Source organism: Culex quinquefasciatus, chromosome 1 (assembly GCF_015732765.1).
Source record: "Culex quinquefasciatus strain JHB chromosome 1, VPISU_Cqui_1.0_pri_paternal, whole genome shotgun sequence".
NCBI lineage: Eukaryota > Metazoa > Arthropoda > Insecta > Diptera > Culicidae > Culex > Culex quinquefasciatus.
In genome coordinates, this window is record NC_051861.1 from 114,026,924 (window position 1) to 114,043,593 (window position 16,670).

Below are 16,670 nucleotides of genomic sequence, written 5' to 3' on the forward strand. Positions count from 1 at the left end.
GGCACGTCGACGGATATGTTTTAAGGCTTATGATATAAAATAATTTTAATGAATGAAGCCCTTCCTACATCACCGTTGATCGGAAGGCCCGCCGACGGAGAATTTCTGGAGAATCGCGGTCGAATTCCTCGTGTTCTTACCACTGGTCGTGGCCGGCGTCAGTATTGATCAGCACGATAGGGACCTTTGAAAATTGCGAAGGGGTGATGATTGGTTTCTACTTTTCATCTGTGGTCCACGGAGCAATGTTTGGGGGTCCTGGTCAATAACGAAGTAGCAGCTACGGGTAGACACCAATGCTATGCTATGCTATGCTATGCTTCCTTTCGCGTGCGTGTGAAGCTGCGGCTGGCTCTGGCTGTCCCGATGACAGTTAGCCAGTTCGATTTGCGATGCCTTTTCGTTGGGTCGCAAAATTTTTTGCGTCCGTTGTCGGTGTGCAACAACAACAAAACCTTATCATACCTGATTCGGTAAACTGTTAAGAGAAAGAAAATAGTGTCTCTCACTCTTTTGGCAATAATTTTCGTGTATTTATTGAAATTTTGGAAGAGTTTTGGTAACCTCCTCATTCAAAAAATTAAAAAACAAAATTTTCTGATGTATATGTAATTTTACGTGAAAGAATGGAATTACATTTAAATGATGTGAAGCTTGCACTCGCAATTGCAAAACAAAAAACTGATTTTTTTCTCAAAACTGTGTTAAAAATGCATCGATAAGCATAAATTTACATCATTTTAGAGCAATTTAATTTTACACGTAAATTCAGGTAAAATTTTCATCAAAAGAGGTGAATCAACACATTAACAATTTATCTTTTGATTTTGTGTATATTACACTAAAGAAAACAAATAATGAAAAAAATTATTGTGTAAAATCTAGTTGCATAATTTTACCTTTTTTTGATGTTATAAATATTACAATTAAAATAAAATAAATTCCAAAATTACTCTAAACCACAGTTTCTACTGTCAATCGGTCGTGTATGTGTGTGCGCCAATTTGAGACGCACTTTTGACAACCTTTTGATTCAGCGCCGCCGTTGAAGAGGACACCGATTCGAAAAAGGTGATGGTGCCAATTTTGGCACCTTTTTCGCGGCACCGCGATTGTGAGAGATGCGTTGTCAAGGAAATCGAATCTTCAATAGTGTGGTGTCACTTTTAAGGTTGGGTCGTTTTGGACCCTCCTAATTGATGGTGATTTGTAAGAGATTGTGCGTTTTTTTATGGGTTTGGGAACCATCGATGAAGGTTGATTAGTGTGAAGATTAAGGAGATAAAAGATTTCGATTTGTTTGACTTGAAATAAGTTATTCAAAAAGACCACTATTGTTTTCACTGTTTTTCAATCAATCGCGAAAATCCTCGAGCGTGACATCGGCTCAAAACACACTCACACAAACACACACAAACTCACAAACCCTCACACTGCAGTCCAGGCAGTGAAGGATATAGACAAATTACCATTTCAATAGGGCCTTAAATTTTGTAATTGTGATAAATCGAAAATCGTCCCACTGCAGCTGCCGCTCACATTATAAGCGATGCAATAATAATGACATCAACACACAGCATTAACAACAACAATAACAAATAAACACACACACACTCGCTCGCTCTCTTTGCTGGCATTCGATAAATGACGGATGAAAACACCGGAGGGGGAAGAGGTGGCCTGCTTGGATTGGCGCATTTTCTCGCCGTCAGCCAGCGAATAATGACGGAAAATTGTATCAAACATGCAAATTAATATAATAAAAGCGAAATGTTTATAAAATATGATTATCCGGCGTTATTTGTCGGCTTCCTCACTTCCCTTCTTGTTGTTGGCTACCGCGTTCCGGATTTATCTGGCATTTCCCTGGGGGGGGATTCGGGGATATTTGCGGACAGGGTTGTGAATTTTTCGTAATTGTCAAAAATAATTTTAATGGCTAAATTTTAATTAAAAACAAATTGTTAACAAAAAAATAACAATTATCAAGTTTTCTTTGTTTTCTCTGGCCGGCAGCGAAATTATAGAAAAGTAAAATTTGTTTCAAACCTAAAATTTGCTGATATTGTTTATTTCAGTCCTGGGTGAAGTTAGCCCTCGCGCTACTTCCAATGACCTAGTGACCGAAAATCTTAGTTTATTGGACATTGGGCTATTTGATTTTCTTTTAAAGTGACAGAAAATCTCACAACCCTGCCCCGATTCCGGGGATTGCATCTCGCGCCGACTGGCGCATAATGACGCCGCCCCGGTCATCGCATTTGGGACGCATTTGCTGGCCGGCACCGATAGAGAGCGCGCGTGAGAGGCCTATTTACAATTTAGGCTTCTCTTGTCCGGCAGACCGCAGAAGAGGTCGTTCCCAAATTGGCAAATTGTTGCGACGACGAGGCCCTCGCGCGTGGACATCACGACGACGGCTATAATTCAATCACCAACAAGGGCTCACTTTGACGAAGAAGCGCCAAATTCACACCTCCGCTCCGTCGAGGATGACGACATTAGGAGACCTTAACTCAAGAGGAGAGTGCGTGGGTGGTCACGATCCGGCGGGGTTGCGGGCTTTTTCGTGAAATGTCATACCCTTTTGGAACACTCCTGGTCCTGGTGCTGTCCTCTTGAAGGTTATTTTTTTTTAAGCTGGAAATGCTGTTTTGAGATGATTTAGAGTTGTGATTTTCTCGTAGGTGCGTACTCTAAATTTAGGGTGCCAAATTCGAAAAAAATATACTTTTCTATAATTTCGTTGTCGGCTAACCATCTTCACCACATCTTTTCAAAATTATAATCCTACGAAAAACGTTTCTTGAAATCTTTTAGGAGATCTTCAAATTCATCTTATGTTTTAGTTTTACATAACAGTGCTGCCAGACAACCAAACTAAAATTCAACTTTTTTCGGAAAACCCTTCAAAAAATAATTAAAGCTAAGCTAGGAAGAAACGCCGTCAAGAAAAGTTGCGCATTCTAAAATTCTTGAACACTAAAATTTAAAATTAGAAATTTGCAAATTTTATGGTTCTGTATTTAAAACTTTGAAAATCTTTTTTTTTTTTCAATTCTTAAATCCTAAACATCTTAAATTCCTAAAAAAAAAACCTGACATTCCTAAATTATTTCTTTTTCTAACTTCCTCATTCTTCAATTCATAAATTATAAAATTCTAAAGTTCTAAAATTCCGAATTTTTAAAAATTCTCAAATTCTGACATTTTAAATTTTTAATTTTTTTTTAAGTTTTTGAATTTTTAAAATTTTTGAATTTTTTAATTTTTATTTTTATTTTTTTATAAATTTAAGCATTTATATTTTGTGATTTTTTTTATATTTGTGCTCTTGCATTTTAAAATGTTCAGTTTATTTTTTTTTAATTTAATGATTTTTTGAATTTGAATTCCTTTTGTATTTTTGTAATTTCAAATTATTAGTTTTTTGGTTTATTAAAAACTTTCATTTTTAAAATTTAAAATTTCTGCATTTCTAAATTCGATTTTTCCCAAATTTAAATTTTAGTTTTAATTTATTTTTTTAATATTTGTTTTTTTTTTGCTATTTTTTTTTTTTTTTGCAAAGAAGTCTATAATGATCACTGATGCTTTTAAAATTATTATTTCCTAATTTTTATAAATTTAAACATTTATATTTTGTTTTTTTTTTTGTTCTCTTGAATTTTAAACCGTTGGATTTTTATTTTATAATTTCAAGATTTTTTGAATTTGTTTTTTTGTAGTTTTATTTTTTTTTGTTTTGAACAGTTTTTTTTTATTTTTTTATTTAAATTACAGGAACTTTTTATTTTTTTATTTATACTATTATTTCTTATTTTTGATAAATTGAAGCATTTTAATTTTGCGATTTTTTTATATTTGTACTCTTTAGTTTTTTTTATTTGATTATTTTTTAAATATTATTTCCTTTTGTATTTTTGTAATTTCATATTCATTTTTTTGGTTGATTGAAAACTTATATTTTTAAATTTTCAGCTTTGAATTTTCTGTTTTTCTAAATTCGATTTTTTCCAACTTTAAATTTTAGTTTTATTTAAATTTTTAAACATTTGTTTTTTTTTTTTTTGCTAATTTTTTGATTTTTTTTTTTTTGCAAAAAAGTCAATGATCACTGATGTTTTTAAAATTATTATTTCAAATTTTTTATAAATTTAAACATTTTTATTTTGTTATTTTTTTGTACTCTTGAATTTTAAACTGTTGGGTTTTTATTTTTTAATTTCGAGATTTTTTAATTATGTTTTTTTTACCTTTTTTTTGTTTTATTCAATATTTTTTTTATTTAAGTTTCAGGAACTTTTCAATATTTTAATTCATATTATTATTTCTTATTTTTTATAAATTGAAGCATTTTCATTTTAAAATTCTTGAGTTTGTTTTTTTTTTATTTCATGAATTTTTTTTTGTATCTTTGTAATTTTAAATTTAATTTTTGTTTTGGTTTATTGAATACTTTTATTTTTAAATTTGAATTTTCTGCATTTTTAAACGTAGCACGGGATTTGAACACTTTGTTAGTGGTTTCGAATTTCATGAACGCTTGTTCACGATTTTAAGAACTGATTTTTCTCCGTGTAATGAAGAATTCCCAATTTAGAATTGTTCAGAAGTTTTTTTTTCTCCGTGTACCGATGAAGATTATAAAAATATATTTAACATTTTGGAATTTGTGGTTGACTTCTTCACATTTAAGTCAATCTGAGAAAATCTGGAAAAAAATTAGAGCTAGAAGTCTGCAAAGTTCAAAAAGTTACAGAACAAAAGACTGAAACGTGCGTAACGAACAGGAAACCCATTAATCTTTACAACCATGTTGCAGCGCAAACCGATCCAAACCAAATCATTTCATAATCGTCAGCAGCACATGCGTCTTTTAAAGAAGGTTAGAAAAAAATGTTTTCATATCTATTCCATGGGAAAGTATCGACCACAAGCCACCAGAGACTCACTGCACGACTGCAAATTATGACCACAGAGAAGCGGACACAAAACTCATTGAAAAAAGTGTCGATCAAAAAATTAACGGTCATCTTGAACGAAACTCACCACAAAATTGCGAATTCACCACATCTTTTTACACGCTGTTAGCAGCTGTCAAATTTCTTGTAGAGCACAACAATTTAACAACATCGCATCCTCTTGTCTGTGACAGCCCCCTTTCATATGACATGCTAGGCGGTGGCGCTACCTAGCTGCCCTTAGTGGTTACAGACATCAGATAGCACCCCCTGCCAGCACATAGAGACTAAAGAGTTGAAGGTAATCACAGGCTCCGGTGGTGATGTGTTGTACCAGGCGCTTACACGGAGACCTACATGAGCATTCTGACCACACGAGAAGCCATGCGGGATCTATTTTTAAAACAGAGTCAATTGCATTTTTAAATCTAACTTAATCTAATTTGCCCTAAAAAAATTATAACGGTTATTCAGACGAAAATCTAAAAAAAAGATGATTTCAAGAACTTTTAAATAACGAGAAACTGGCAACCCTGTCAAAAAAAACTTTCCGATTTCACATGCAATCCGCTGCAGATTTCGAACCACGGCCCGCACATATAGAGTCCAATCCAATCCCTTTTATTAAACTTATTAAAAACAAACCGTTACGTCACAACAAATTGGCTTGCCGCGCAGCTATTGGCAAAGTCCGCTGAAGCAAACGCTGCAGAAGCGTTGTTTTTTTTTGTCGAACACTCTTCTAGACGCTCACACCTTTTGGGTGGCTGGGAGCTCTGTTTTTTGTTGTTGTAAAGTTTCTAGCTTGATCAGCAAAATGATCAATGCACAGTGAGTTTTTCTTTTGTGTAGTGTATAATTTACTCTTTGTTGACAATTTGTTAAGGTTTTCATTGATTTTTTTTTTCATAAAAAAAAACAAAGTTGGCATCTGGGCAATCCTCCCAAGGATGAGTTTTTTTTTTCAATATTCAAAAATTGGTAACGCAAAAACGTTTTTAAATAATTTTTATATACACCTTAAAAAAATCATTATAATTCACATGACGAAAAATGCCATATTTTTAGCAAGTCACACTAACGGTCAAAATACACTTGGAAGTGATGCCAATTGTTAAAAAAATAACGATGTTTGGAAAATGTCTAGTACTGTCGAAATTTTTCAAAATTTATCAGAAACAAATTTTCGAATTTGTAATTTATGATATTTTTTTATCCTCATCCTTCAACTGACAATATCTCTAATGATCGTTAAAAAAATTGGATCCTTCGCAAAATAATTAATAACAAAAATTTAAAATCAACCATAATAATTTAAAAAGGTCCAAATCTATATTTTTAGATTTCTCAGAATATAGTTTTACGTACCTGAAATTGGCATTAAAAAGGTGCATTTTTTATCAAAAAGCAGCGTCAAGTTTTCGAGTGCAAATTATATTTTTTCATCAAAAATAGGATTTTTTGGGAAAAAACTTTTTTAGAGTGTAACTTTTTTTTCCTCTGTAAATATTACCCAAACCCAAATTCACGAATATTTACTTACAATTTTTGTATGCGGACAGCTGAGCAATTCTCCTAAGAAAGGATTTTTCTTCAAATTTGAATACTTATTTTTTGATTTTGTTGAAACTTTGTGAAACATTTTTCTTAAATTATTTTTAGGTGTGAAATTTAAAGTGAAAGAATTTTTTTTGTTGAAAACGTTATAGTTTATGGTCAAAAATAAGTGTTTAGGGCTTTTTCAAATAATATCATTGATTTAAAAAGTTCGATTTTTTTTCAAAGCAACGGAATTTTGCTTTAATCTTCAATGTATTCAAAGCAAATTTGTTTCAAATGTTTTCAAAGGAAATTTTCTGATCTCTCGAAAAAAAATTCAGCGTCGGTCAAGCTTGATCATGACTTCTAAAGGTCATAAAGGTAAATACATTATATAAAACGTTATTTTACATGGTCGAAATTAAGTATTTTAGGGCCTTTTAAAAATGTTAGATGATTTAAAAATTTTGAAAGTATTTTTTTTCCGCAGAGTGGGCTTTGAAAACTGAGCACATTTCACAGAATCTACAGAGTAGAAGTGGGAGGGAGGATGCGTGGACATGCCGTACCATACGCTACAGTTTCAAACTATTGATGGAACTATTTCTGATTTTTTTTGTCAGAATTGTTTCTTTTTAAAAGAAATTCCAGAACTTAATTAGGACTGCCAAATAATTCTAACAAGGTCTTTCAAAATATTTTTAAAGGAAAAGAATCACAATTCTGGGGAAATACACACAGTAAAAATGGTGTAAATTTGTAAGCTTGAATATTACTTCATTTAAGATGTAATTTTAGCTCAATTCAGGCTCAAAAGTGGTAAAATCACACATTTTCAAAAGAAAAATTACACACTTTGTTCGAAATGAAAGATTTACCCCATCCCAGATGTAATATTAACATTATTTTTCTTACTAAATTTTTTTAATAGATTTAGTTCCACACTTGATTTCGGCTCATTCTGTAATAATTTAATTGTTTGACATTTTAGAAAAACAGTGCGCAGTGTGTCAAAAAAAAAAACAACAAATTTTACATCTTCCCAAATTACACATTTTTCTTCTGTGTATTTTCATTATCTCTTCTAACCATGCATTTCAAAGAAAGAAATAAATGATGAAAAGAGAGTACAAAAGACTAACCAATCCTAAGGGGGGAGGGGGGGACCCCTCTAAGCAAAGACCAAACATGCAATTATTTAGAGCAACTCCGGCGTCCAAGTCTAAAAAGCTGCACGATATCGAACCGGCAATTGAGGGAGAGAATTAGCCGTGTCTCTCGTTTCGTGAGACACTTTCGGACCATAGAGGCGATTATTAGAAAGGTCATAAAGTGCAGGGCAGGGATACAGAAATCGGTCTTGTTGAGGGGTTAACCCTTGATGGTGTAAAATTAGGAATAAAAATATGGAAGAAAAAAAATCTGAAGAAATTTTGTTATTTTTCTAGTGGCACACTTTATCGTAATTTCGTAGCCGGCCTCCAGATTTTCAAGAAAAAAATGTTTTCTTACTGAAGGGTTAACTAAGGGTTAACCAGCTGTACAAACATTCGCCGATGCCAAAGTTGGTACTGCCGGGCACGCCCGAGCTCATTTTGACACCTTTACTTAGTGTGTCCAAGCAAAAACGCCTAATAATAGTGGAGCCCCCCTTCGGTGCAACTCTGCAATTGCGTCCCAAGTGGAGACAATCAACCAAGTTGGAGTTCAAACTACTCAATCACTCGTCTTGTGTAGACTTTAAAGTCGCCCAGTGTGAAAGTAATGAAAATATTGACCGACATCCGCCACAAAGGTAGACTCAATTGGCAGCCAAACTGGGAGTAGTCACGCCCTCTAACGGTGGTCACTTCTTAGTGGATTCGAGTTGACGCGGTTGCGTTGATGGGATCGATCAATCAATCAAAAAATCTCCGCGACGACGATCGGAGATCGGACGAGATTAGATCGAAACGGCCAGGGAGTGGCTGGCTGGCTGTGTTTTGTTGTGGTGGGAATGTCGTTGAAATTATTCGAAAAAGACCTTGCTGAAACAGACGTTGACGACACGGACCTTCTCTGTTGGGAGAAGGAGAGAAGCGTTGAGTAATGATGAGCTGGAGGTCGGCGGTTTGTGGAATTTGGAGTTTATTTGCGAATTTTAGGAATATTTTTGAAGAACTTGTCGGATTTGTTAGTATTTTTGTCAGTAGCATCATTTTTTGTTTTTTTTTTTTAGCAGAGAGGGCTTTAGAAACTGAGCACATTTCACAGAATCTATAGGGAAGGAAGGATGCGTGGACATACTGTACCAAACGCTCCGGTTTCAACCTTTTAAAGGAACTTTTTTTGCATTTTCATCAATGTTTCCTCTTTTAATGAAATTCCAAAACTTAACAAACATTGCAATACAATTTTATCAGACCTTTTAAAATATTTGTCAAGGTAAAATTCAAATTTGGCAGGAATCACTTGATTAGGCCAATGCAAATATTTTTCAAAGCTTTTATCCCTCGGCTCTAGACGGGGTCGAGGGGGGCAAAAAAATAATATATATATAAAAATTTAAATAACAAGCCGTAGTCTCAACATTTCAATGCAGAAAGTGTTTTAAAATGCATTTTACACTAGTTCAGTTGTTTTCCAATCATTAGTTTTCAAAAAATTTAAGAATTTTCCATTAAAATTTTGAAGTTTTTTGAAAAAATAATATTTTGACCCCTGATTTTTCGCGCCAACTTGGAAGGGGGTGGTGACAAAAACGTTTATTAAAATTTGTACCTTGTTCTTCAATAATTTGATTATATTTCGAGGTTTTGATTTCTTATTTTTTTTTATTCTGAGATACATAAATGTTCTAAAAATGCTTCTCAAATTTAGGCAAGCAATTCCAGCTCAAATCAAGATTTTTTTCTGATACTTTTGTACTCGACCCTCTCCGATTTCAATGAAACTATGTAGACATGTTATCCTAGACTTATATAATCCATTTTTGTGTATATCGAGCCAGTTTCACTCGAAAATGACATTTGAGAAGGGCATAAATTAATTTAATAATTTTGTATTTCGTAATTTAAAAGATAATCTTTCTCGAAGCCGTTGCATTGCTTCAAAAAATGTAAGAAATTGCACGAGCTTTCTGAAAAAATACACTGAAAGAAAAATACACCCCACTTCTATGAGATTTTTAAATTTTTAAGTTTGAAGCACAAATTTTATGGTGATGTCACGATTTTTTTTTCGTTAAAATTGGTTGAGGAAATGGCCTATAATGTAACAAAAAGACTCACAAAAAATGCAAAATGGTATGTCGCTCCTTAAAAAAATCTAATTCATTTAATAGAGCTGTTTTTGTTTTTAGAAAAGTGTTCGACCTCATAATTTTGCAAAACTATCGGAATCGATTCTCCAGACAATTTTACACAAAAGTCCCCATATTGACCATAGTCCTATGTCCAATCCTCGGTTTTAAAAATAAAATATTGAAAAAATGGGTTTTTGGTGGTTTTTGGCAATTTCTATATGACATACTTGATTTTTCAGTCTCGTAAATATTTTTACCTGAAAGCTCGTCCAATTTTCCATAATTTTGTTTTTGACATCATTTGGTTTTTTTTACGTTTAGACCACTTTTCTTAAAAAACAATTTTAGTACATGATTTTTGTATTTCTTTAGGAGAGACATACCATCCTGCATTTTTCGTGAGTCTTTTTGTAACATTTTTGGCTACTTTTACTGAAATTACTGAAAAACCTGCTAAATTTTTAACCTTCCAATATTTATTTTTTTCTTCCTGGGAATTGTGCAAGGCGATTCAATGATTTTTTTTCTGCAATATTTTTTGAAAAAGTTAAATATAGATTTAAAAAAAAATCCTCAAGGTGAAATTTTAGAAAAAAAAAACATATTTTTTTTATTTATAACTTGGACATTTTCGGTCGTCTTTTATTAAAAAAATGTATTTTCATTCAATTTGTTTTTTTTTGTATGTTAAAAAGTGAAATAGAAAATAGGTGAATTTTGTTTAGAGTGTACTTATTTTTTCTGAATCTTCTAAGAAAAAAAAGAAAAAGTGTACTAAATATATCTGAAATTAAATCTGTTTTTTTTTTTTTTTGTTAAATTGCTTTCATTGATGTTTAGTTGTATTGTTTCAGAGTAAAAATAATATTCAATGTTTGGCCTTTTTAAAATGTTAGTCTCGATTTAAAAAATTTCAAAATATTTTTTTCGAAAAGATCGGAAAATTTCACGAATGTTTCATGTGTTAACATTGAAAATCGAACCATTAGTTGCTGAGATATCGTCATTAGAAAATGGTGGGTTGTTTTGGTGAGATTTAGAAAACTATAATTTTCGTGTTTCCTTTTCTTAAAGCGGCTCTATCTCAGCAACCCGAGGTCCAATCTTCAATGTGTCTTAAACAATTTTATAGCAAATTTTCTGAAATTTTCAAAAAAAATATTTTTAGAAGTACTCATGATCACTATTTTTTAAAATCTAAAAACTGCAAATATTTCGCAAAAAACAAACTTTCGGTGGTTATATCTTGAAAACGGGGCCCTTTATCAAAAAATCTGTAAAATACTTTTCGATTGCAAATTCAATTTTGCATTTAAAAAATAATGTCAAACTTGTTTTTGCATGAAACTTCGATTTTTTCCAAAAATCACTTTTTTTCAAAAAATCATGGCTCGGCGGCAGATTTTTTGACCATGTTTTTCTATGGCTCAAAAGTTGCGGATTTTTGTCCCCTAAAACATATCAAAAAATCTCGAAAATCAAAAAAAAACGTATTTAGGGAAATTGAGTTTTAGTGAAAAAAAAGTTGATAAAAAAATATGCAATTTTTTTCCGTGTACCTATTTTTTTCTCAAAAGTCCTCAACAATACCTACAACCTTGCCGAAGACACCAAATTGATCAGAAAATTCACCCAAAAGTTACAGCTGTTTGAATTATTACATACCATTTTTGTATGGACAGCAGCCAAAATTGTATGGAGACTTGTATGTGTGAACCAATGACGCAAAATAGCTCATTTGATCATAGGGAAGGTCCCCACAAAGTTTGAGTCAAATCAAAAAATACAAAAAATAAAAATGGTCGAAATCGGCCGATTTCGTAGAGAGTTGCTCATATGTTTATAGGACCTTTTCGAAGTAAACTTTAGATTGATTAAGATCGATAAAAGTTAATATAACATTGTTATAGTACTCAAAATTTATTTTGTTTGTTGAAGAAATGTTGTAAAAAGCATAAAAACTTTACATGACATAAATAAGACAAAAGAGCATCACAAAAAAAACATGAACGCATAAAAAATCAAACTTACTGTATACTGTAAGATATAATTTTTGAACAAAACTTCAAATAAAAGTACAAAAATGCTAAAAATATGAAAAATGGAAAATTTTATTTAAAAAAATGCATTTATTTGCTAAAATGTATTGCATTTTTTATCCTAGATTGCTATTTGTTGAAATTAAATAATCTAACTAAACAGTTAGCTTCCGTGTAATCAACTGCACTTAGTCATCTAATGCAACAATTACAAAACCCCACAGCTTCAGCTTCCAACTTTCACCAAACGCTCATAGTGTCTTCCCAACTACTGACTCTCAACCCTCTCAGTAATATGGTAACTACACTCCTCAAAGAATGCCCCTCAGGCCAGCACCTCAGTAATTAACGCCCGATCGTCCTCCCATCACAACTCCACGATGGAGTAATTATCCGCGAGATGCTGCCGTCCTGCAAGGCCATTGATCAGAACTTCATCACCAGGAGTCCGACGACGATGACGAGTTGACGCGAGGTGACAACGATCCTCATAACTCATGCTCAGCAACATTATACCTTAAAGATTGGTTGGGGAATAGTTACCTATAATTAGCAGGTATCCAAATATGATGATCAGCACCGCGAACGACGAGGTCCGTGGAAACATGGCGAGTCCTGGTTCGATATCCCGCGGTGTGCGAGCCCGCGAGTACGGTGTAGAGCAAGTCGTACACACTACTCTCACTTTCAACGCTGAAGATGCGCGCGCAAGACCTGCTGACTTGCTCTGGCAGATGATGATGACGACGATAATTATTATGTCACTTTGTATTTTTATATTATTTTTCCCGTTTCGAGTGTTTTCCCACTTTAACTTGAAACTCACGACACACTTTCAGCGGGGTACACGAAGGCACCGAAGAAGAAGAAGGTACAACTTGAGAGCGATTCAACTACAGCACCACACACAAATCTGCATATAATAACATGAAAGAAGAAGGCTGCAAGGGAATAACATTAATCTACGAGGAAGAAGAAAAAGAAGCAGAAGAAGTTGGCATAACACACTCGCTGAATCGCATCAGGCGAAGAAGATTCACTTGAACACAGCTTGGCGACCCGTCGAGCTAGTATCCATACGGTATCGACGATGATCTTTTCCTTTCCCCTTCCCCTTGAGGTGTACTAGAGAGGTCTCCTCTTTACTGATTTACGCGCGATATACGAGAGACCCCTGGGCAAGCAATCCTCTTCACAGCGATGATCACGACCGACGCGGACTCCTCGTAAAACTCCGAAATTGATTAAGCGGTTTCGACCGTAACACGCGAGGCTCTGTTACGTAATTCGTGATCGCACACTTCCTGAACTCCCCAAATGTCAAACGATCGCGATCGCGCGCGATCCTAAAAGCACTACCTTTTGCTGAAGCGACGGCTGAAGAACGTCTTAATCCGGACGACCAATGGATACGAACTGACGCGGTGTTCAAACGATTGTTTACTAAGAAGTGCTGCTGTGCCAACTCCGTAAACTCCATGGCGATCGACCCTTAGTTGATCGAGAATGAGAGAGAGTGATCAACCCCCTACTTGAGCGCGCGAAGCGCTCTCTCGGAGAGGACTTTTGTGCGAGAGCGATCGAGGGATGAAGAGAGAGAGCGGGTGATCTATGCATCAGCTGGGAGGTTCGAGAATCAGGCTGTGGTGATCATGTTTTGAAGATCGCGATCGTGATCCGTTCTCCGTTGAGCGAGATTATTTGGGGTGACTTCTCTCGGAGGGGGTTGGGGGATCGCAGGACAAATTTAGTACTTGGTTGGTGGAAGATCTTTTCAATCTGAGAGATCAAGTTACTTTTGAAGATCTTTTGAATCATGGGTTAAAATTAGTTTTCCTTGAATAGCTGATTCTATTTTATTAGTTTATTGGTTATTTTTTTATTGACATTTCGAATTCATCTTCTTCTTTCAGGTAAGCTATACTGAGCACTATGGAAAATCCGTATGTATGTATTTGTAAACATGTTTTTATTTTATGTAAATTTCTTTTGAATAATTCGGAATTGTAATGTTTTTGCTTTTTTTTATTACTATTTTAATTTTTTTCATAATGATTTGGTTAATTGTCGAGTTCTATTGACAAGACAGTGTAAAAATCACATTTTAGAACAGTTTTCAAAATTCTGCATCTTTTGCCAGTAGGAGCAAGATAGGAAAATACCTGCTTCGGGAATGGTTTAGCAAATTTTCTTATTTTGAAAGCTATTATAGTGGGTTTCCTTTTGGCAGATAAATGTAAATAATAAAAATCAAATCAAAAAAGGTGTTTTTTCGCATACAAATTCCCAAAGGTCTAATAATAAAAAAACGGAGGTAAAAAACATGGTAATATTAATTCTGCGATTGGGTACATCTTTTATGTTAGAAAAAAATATGTTAATTTACCTCTAAAAATTTGTAAATTCAACACTATTCCTGTGTTTTGTCCCTGTTTCAGTCAAAATTGATGTAATATCATAAATAAGATATTATCACACCTTTGAATTTTAAACCGCTCTAAATTTACACAATTTTTACTGTGTAAAAAAAGTATTTTTTAATTTTCAGAATTTTTTTAACTTTATCTAAAACTTAATGAAGTTTATCTTGAAAACAGTGCATTATATAAAAATTTTATAAAAGAACTTTTTGAATTTCCGATGCGAAAATACTTTTCCTGTCATTCACGAATGACGGAACGGCCTATTGTTCATCGACGAAAATATTGCAGATTGCAGCGATTTTTAGACAATCGTGCAACATGTGGAAAGCTCTATACAAAAGTGCACACCTCAAACTACAGCAGAAAAAAACTGTCTAAGACACACACCCTAGTTTGAAACTGTTCTAAAGTGTTCGAAAGCAACAAAGCTCAGTCGAGACATGCACCACTCTAGGCGAGCGGGGGGAGAAGGGGTAGGATTTCAAGTGTGCAAATATTTGGTGTGCAGATATTATTTGCAAGGGTGGAGAATTTGGTGCAAAGTGTGCAATAACTGTACTGAATAGTACCTTTCAGCATCCATTTGAATGCTAAAAAGTTCAGCTTTTCAGCACTTGTGTCGAAAAGCAATACTTTTCGATACTATTTTGAGGTTTGACGCTCATCTTGACGGCAAAATAGCATTCAAGCGAGAATTAAAAAACTTTACTAATCTTAGTGCAAAACTTGATTTTTCTGCCGTTGGCGTATTTTTTTCAACTCGGTAGTACTCGTTCCATAAATATACGACTCGTACCTAAAAAAAATTTTTTTGCTGTGTTATATGAACAACTTTTTCAAATTAAACTTTACCTCGAAAATGATTTTGTAATTTTTCGAGTGTTTTTATTTTTATTTTGAAGAAGCTTTATGATTCTATCAAATTTGGGAACTGATCATAGTTTTATTTTTAGTTGTCTTTGGCATTTTGTGACGATTTTTTGTTCAATATTTCGAATATTGAATTTGAAAATAACATGTTTTTTTTTTATTTTGCTAAAGATACAAACTTGCTTTTTAATCAGATTCGACATTCATTTTTTGGCAAAAATAATCAATTTCGACAGATGATTTATCGATGTTAAATTTTGCACTTTTCAGCTAAAAATATATTTTTAATGCATACAAATTAACAAAAGTTCCATCATTCAACAAATATTTAATTTACCAGTTTGTTTTAAATTAAAAAAAAAACAAATGCTTCAGCATACATAAAATTTAAAGCAAAACACTCTACTTCAGTTGTCAAATCGTAAGTACGGTATTAAATTTGAGATCTTAACCACTTAAATGAAAATTAAATGAAAGATTAAAAATAACTTACTGCCGAATTTTGGTTCAATTTTACCGTTTTTTTTTTTTACCTAGCCTAATACTGCCCAACCTACGGCTCCTGAACAATTGTTCAACAACTGGTACTTCTAAATGCAAAAAAAAGTTTTTCTTTTTTTTAATATAATTGTCGTTCAAAATAATTTAAATTTCAAAAAAAATAAGAGCTTTCAAATCTGACTTTTTTTTTAAATTAATTAAACATGATACCAGCTGTCATTAATTTGTAAAATGTTTTTGAACTGATGAACTTTTTTCCCTTTTTACGTATTTTAACATTATTGCATTAGAAAAAATAAAAACTCTCTTTTGTTAAAATCCATCAATCAAAGGAACCGTTTGCATTGATAATTTCCTTTGTAAGTACATTTTTTTGCTTCAGATTTTTTAATTATTTTAAGAAAGGAGAGAGCGCATTAGCATTCAGTGTTACACAAATGTGAAATTAACATAGAATGAAGTGTAAATGAAAACATTCATTTTATGTTTAAGATTTTGAATTTTGGTTTGTTCTTTTACTATTCTTTTTCAAAGAAAGTATGTAAATCCAATTGTATTTTCAGCATGTTTGTTGTGAAAAGAACATTTTTTAACTCCATAGAATATTTTTAAGAATAATTTAAATATTTGATTGAAAAAATAACACATTTCGACAAAACATTGAGAAAACTGAATAAATTGATATATTTTTGGCGACAAACCTACCTGAGAAAATTAAACTAAATTTTGTAATTTGTTGCAACTTAAAATAAGAAAATAGTAGTTTATGCAACAAGTTGCAAAAAGAGGATTTTTTCAGCACGAGTCGTACATTTATCCAACGAGGTTCACCGAGTTGGATAAATACGACGAGTGCTGAAAAAATCAAGTTTTGCAACGAGTTCCATACAACATTTTTGCAATTTCGAAAAACACTCATTGAGTGAAATTTTAAGTCGAATTTTCATGTATTTTGTCAATAAATCGTTTAAATCAAAAAAATGTTGAAAAGTGTTACTTTTCGAAACAAGTGCTGAAAAGTTCAACTTTTCAGCACCCATTTCAGTGCTGA

The 16,670-nt window shown here is 33.0% G+C and overlaps 2 protein-coding genes across 2 annotated transcripts in view; one reads left to right on the forward strand and one right to left on the reverse strand.

Annotated features, from left to right (window-relative positions):
• Positions 1-13,273, reverse strand: part of LOC6048774 — a 307,506-nt gene extending 294,233 nt beyond the window's left edge. Inside the window, exons 1-2 of the mRNA XM_038249557.1 lie at positions 13,185-13,273; positions 12,369-12,766 (exon numbers count right to left, since the gene is read on the reverse strand). Coding sequence (XP_038105485.1) covers positions 12,369-12,432 — 64 coding nt within the window. The 5' untranslated portion in view covers positions 12,433-12,766; positions 13,185-13,273. The remainder of the gene's footprint in view (positions 1-12,368; positions 12,767-13,184) is intronic.
• LOC6045627 overlaps positions 1-16,670 on the forward strand; it is a 342,844-nt gene that overhangs the window by 298,635 nt on the left and 27,539 nt on the right. The window lies entirely within an intron of this gene.